This window comes from Coregonus lavaretus (assembly GCF_964263955.1).
Source record: "Coregonus lavaretus genome assembly, contig: HAP1_SCAFFOLD_2995, whole genome shotgun sequence".
Taxonomy (NCBI): Eukaryota; Metazoa; Chordata; class Actinopteri; order Salmoniformes; family Salmonidae; genus Coregonus; species Coregonus lavaretus.
The window spans coordinates 17,501-20,830 of NW_028158236.1; the positions used below are offsets into that span (position 1 = coordinate 17,501).

Consider the following 3,330-nt stretch of genomic DNA (forward strand, 5'->3'; position numbering starts at 1 on the left):
TGATGTCTGGTCACATGGTAACTATAGTCACCTTGGAGAGTGATGTCTGGTCACATGACAACTATAGTCACCTTGGAGAGTGATGTCTGGTCACATGGCAACTATAGTCACCTTGGAGAGTGATGTCTGGTCACATGGTAACTATAGTCACCTTGGAGAGTGATGTCTGGTCACATGGCAACTATAGTCACCTTGGAGAGTGATGTCTGGTCACATGGCAACTATAGTCACCTTGGAGAGTGATGTCTGGTCACATGGTAACTATAGTCACCTTGGAGAGTGATGTCTGGTCACATGGTAACTATAGTCACCTTGGAGAGTGATGTCTGGTCACATGACAACTATAGTCACCTTGGAGAGTGATGTCTGGTCACATGGCAACTATAGTCACCTTGGAGAGTGATGTCTGGTCACATGGTAACTATAGTCACCTTGGAGAGTGATGTCTGGTCACATGGCAACTATAGTCACCTTGGAGAGTGATGTCTGGTCACATGGTAACTATAGTCACCTTGGAGAGTGATGTCTGGTCACATGGTAACTATAGTCACCTTGGAGAGTGATGTCTGGTCACATGACAACTATAGTCACCTTGGAGAGTGATGTCTGGTCACATGGTAACTATAGTCACCTTGGAGAGTGATGTCTGGTCACATGGTAACTATAGTCACCTTGGAGAGTGATGTCTGGTCACATGGTAACTATAGTCACCTTGGAGAGTGATGTCTGGTCACATGGTAACTATAGTCACCTTGGAGAGTGATGTCTGGTCACATGGCAACTATAGTCACCTTGGAGAGTGATGTCTGGTCACATGGTAACTATAGTCACCTTGGAGAGTGATGTCTGGTCACATGGCAACTATAGTCACCTTGGAGAGTGATGTCTGGTCACATGGTAACTATAGTCACCTTGGAGAGTGATGTCTGGTCACATGGCAACTATAGTCACCTTGGAGAGTGATGTCTGGTCACATGGTAACTATAGTCACCTTGGAGAGTGATGTCTGGTCACATGGTAACTATAGTCACCTTGGAGAGTGATGTCTGGTCACATGGCAACTATAGTCACCTTGGAGAGTGATGTCTGGTCACATGGTAACTATAGTCACCTTGGAGAGTGATGTCTGGTCACATGGTAACTATAGTCACCTTGGAGAGTGATGTCTGGTCACATGACAACTATAGTCACCTTGGAGAGTGATGTCTGGTCACATGGCAACTATAGTCACCTTGGAGAGTGATGTCTGGTCACATGGTAACTATAGTCACCTTGGAGAGTGATGTCTGGTCACATGGCAACTATAGTCACCTTGGAGAGTGATGTCTGGTCACATGGCAACTATAGTCACCTTGAAGAGTGATGTCTGGTCACACATGGTAACTATAGTCACCTTGGAGAGTGATGTCTGGTCACATGGCAACTATAGTCACCTTGGAGAGTGATGTCTGGTCACATGGTAACTATAGTCACCTTGGAGAGTGATGTCTGGTCACATGGCAACTATAGTCACCTTGGAGAGTGATGTCTGGTCACATGGTAACTATAGTCACCTTGGAGAGTGATGTCTGGTCACATGGTAACTATAGTCACCTTGGAGAGTGATGTCTGGTCACATGGTAACTATAGTCACCTTGGAGAGTGATGTCTGGTCACATGGCAACTATAGTCACCTTGGAGAGTGATGTCTGGTCACATGGTAACTATAGTCACCTTGGAGAGTGATGTCTGGTCACATGGTAACTATAGTCACCTTGGAGAGTGATGTCTGGTCACATGACAACTATAGTCACCTTGGAGAGTGATGTCTGGTCACATGGCAACTATAGTCACCTTGGAGAGTGATGTCTGGTCACATGGTAACTATAGTCACCTTGGAGAGTGATGTCTGGTCACATGGCAACTATAGTCACCTTGGTTACAGTATATATACTCACACACACGTTTGGGGGAAATGCTAACTGTGTGTGTGTGTGTGTGTGTGTGTGTGTGTGTGTGTGTGTGTGTGTGTGTGTGTGTGTGTAGGTAGCAGTCCGTATCCTGGTATGCAGGTGGGTTCAGCGTTCTACAGGATGATCCAGGAAGGACACAGGATGAACAGACCTGAGGTGGCTCCCAGAGAAATGTAAGGAGTGTGTGTGATTTTGCTGATTACTTTATTGAGGGAAAATATACTTACTATGACTGAGATATGTGGTTGTCTCACCTAGCTATCTGAAGATGAATGCACTAACTGAGATATGTGGTTGTCTCACCTAGCTATCTGAAGATGAATGCACTGACTGAGATATGTGGTTGTCTCACCTAGCTATCTGAAGATGAATGCACTAACTGAGATATGTGGTTGTCTCACCTAGCTATCTGAAGATGAATGCACTAACTGAGATATGTGGTTGTCTCACCTAGCTATCTGAAGATGAATGCACTAACTGAGATATGTGGTTGTCTCACCTAGCTATCTGAAGATGACTGCACTGACTGAGATATGTGGTTGTCTCACCTAGCTATCTGAAGATGAATGCACTAACTGAGATATGTGGTTGTCTCACCTAGCTATCTGAAGATGAATGCACTAACTGTACGTCTCTCTGGATAAGAGTGTCTGCTAAATGACTAACATGTCAATGTAAATGTATGATTGTGCTTGTGTATGTATGTATGTATGTGTGTGTTTTCTGACCCCTGTATCTCCTCTCTCCCTCTAGTTATGACATGATGTTGTCTTGTTGGAGTGAGGATCCTCTGAAGAGACCTTCCTTTAGGAAACTAGTAGAGAGGACCGAACTACTGCTGTCAGAAAACACCAAGAACGTACGTACTGGAACGGTTCATCAATGTTTGTTGGAATGTTTCTATAATTATCAATCTATGTGAATTCAATCAATAACTTGGTATAATTGTTTTTTTTTTAATCTGAACTACTACTGCCAGAAACCACCAAGAATGTATGCAATGTGTTCATAAATACATTTATGGTTTTTAAATATATTTTTTTAGCTTTATATGGATGTATCTAGCTACATTTATGTATTGACGTGAATGTACATATCCTCAATTGTTTCTTTTGAAATAGTAATGGTAAATGTAACATGCCTGATTCCTGTATTGATGTTTGTGTTTGTGTGTGTGTGTGTGTGTGTGTGTGTGTGTGTGTGTGTGTGTGTGTGTGTGTGTGTATAGGTGTACCTGAACCTGAGCTACGGAGCTGTTCCTCCAGACCAGCAGAGGGCAGCGTCTCAGAGACTGAGCTCAGTGTGCAGCACTACAGCCCCGACACAACCACTACTGCTCAGTACTGCTGACGTGTTCCTGGACTACGACACTGTCTGA

At 43.9% G+C, this 3,330-nt stretch overlaps 1 protein-coding gene across 1 annotated transcript in view; it reads left to right on the top strand.

Moving 5' to 3' along the window:
- Positions 1–3,330, top strand: part of LOC311124261 (mast/stem cell growth factor receptor kita-like) — a gene marked incomplete at both ends in the record, with an annotated part of 20,606 nt that extends 17,276 nt beyond the window's left edge. The window contains 3 exons of the mRNA XM_084198432.1: positions 2,026–2,125; positions 2,706–2,811; positions 3,181–3,330. Of these exons, the coding sequence (XP_084054558.1) occupies positions 2,026–2,125; positions 2,706–2,811; positions 3,181–3,330 (356 nt within the window). The remainder of the gene's footprint in view (positions 1–2,025; positions 2,126–2,705; positions 2,812–3,180) is intronic.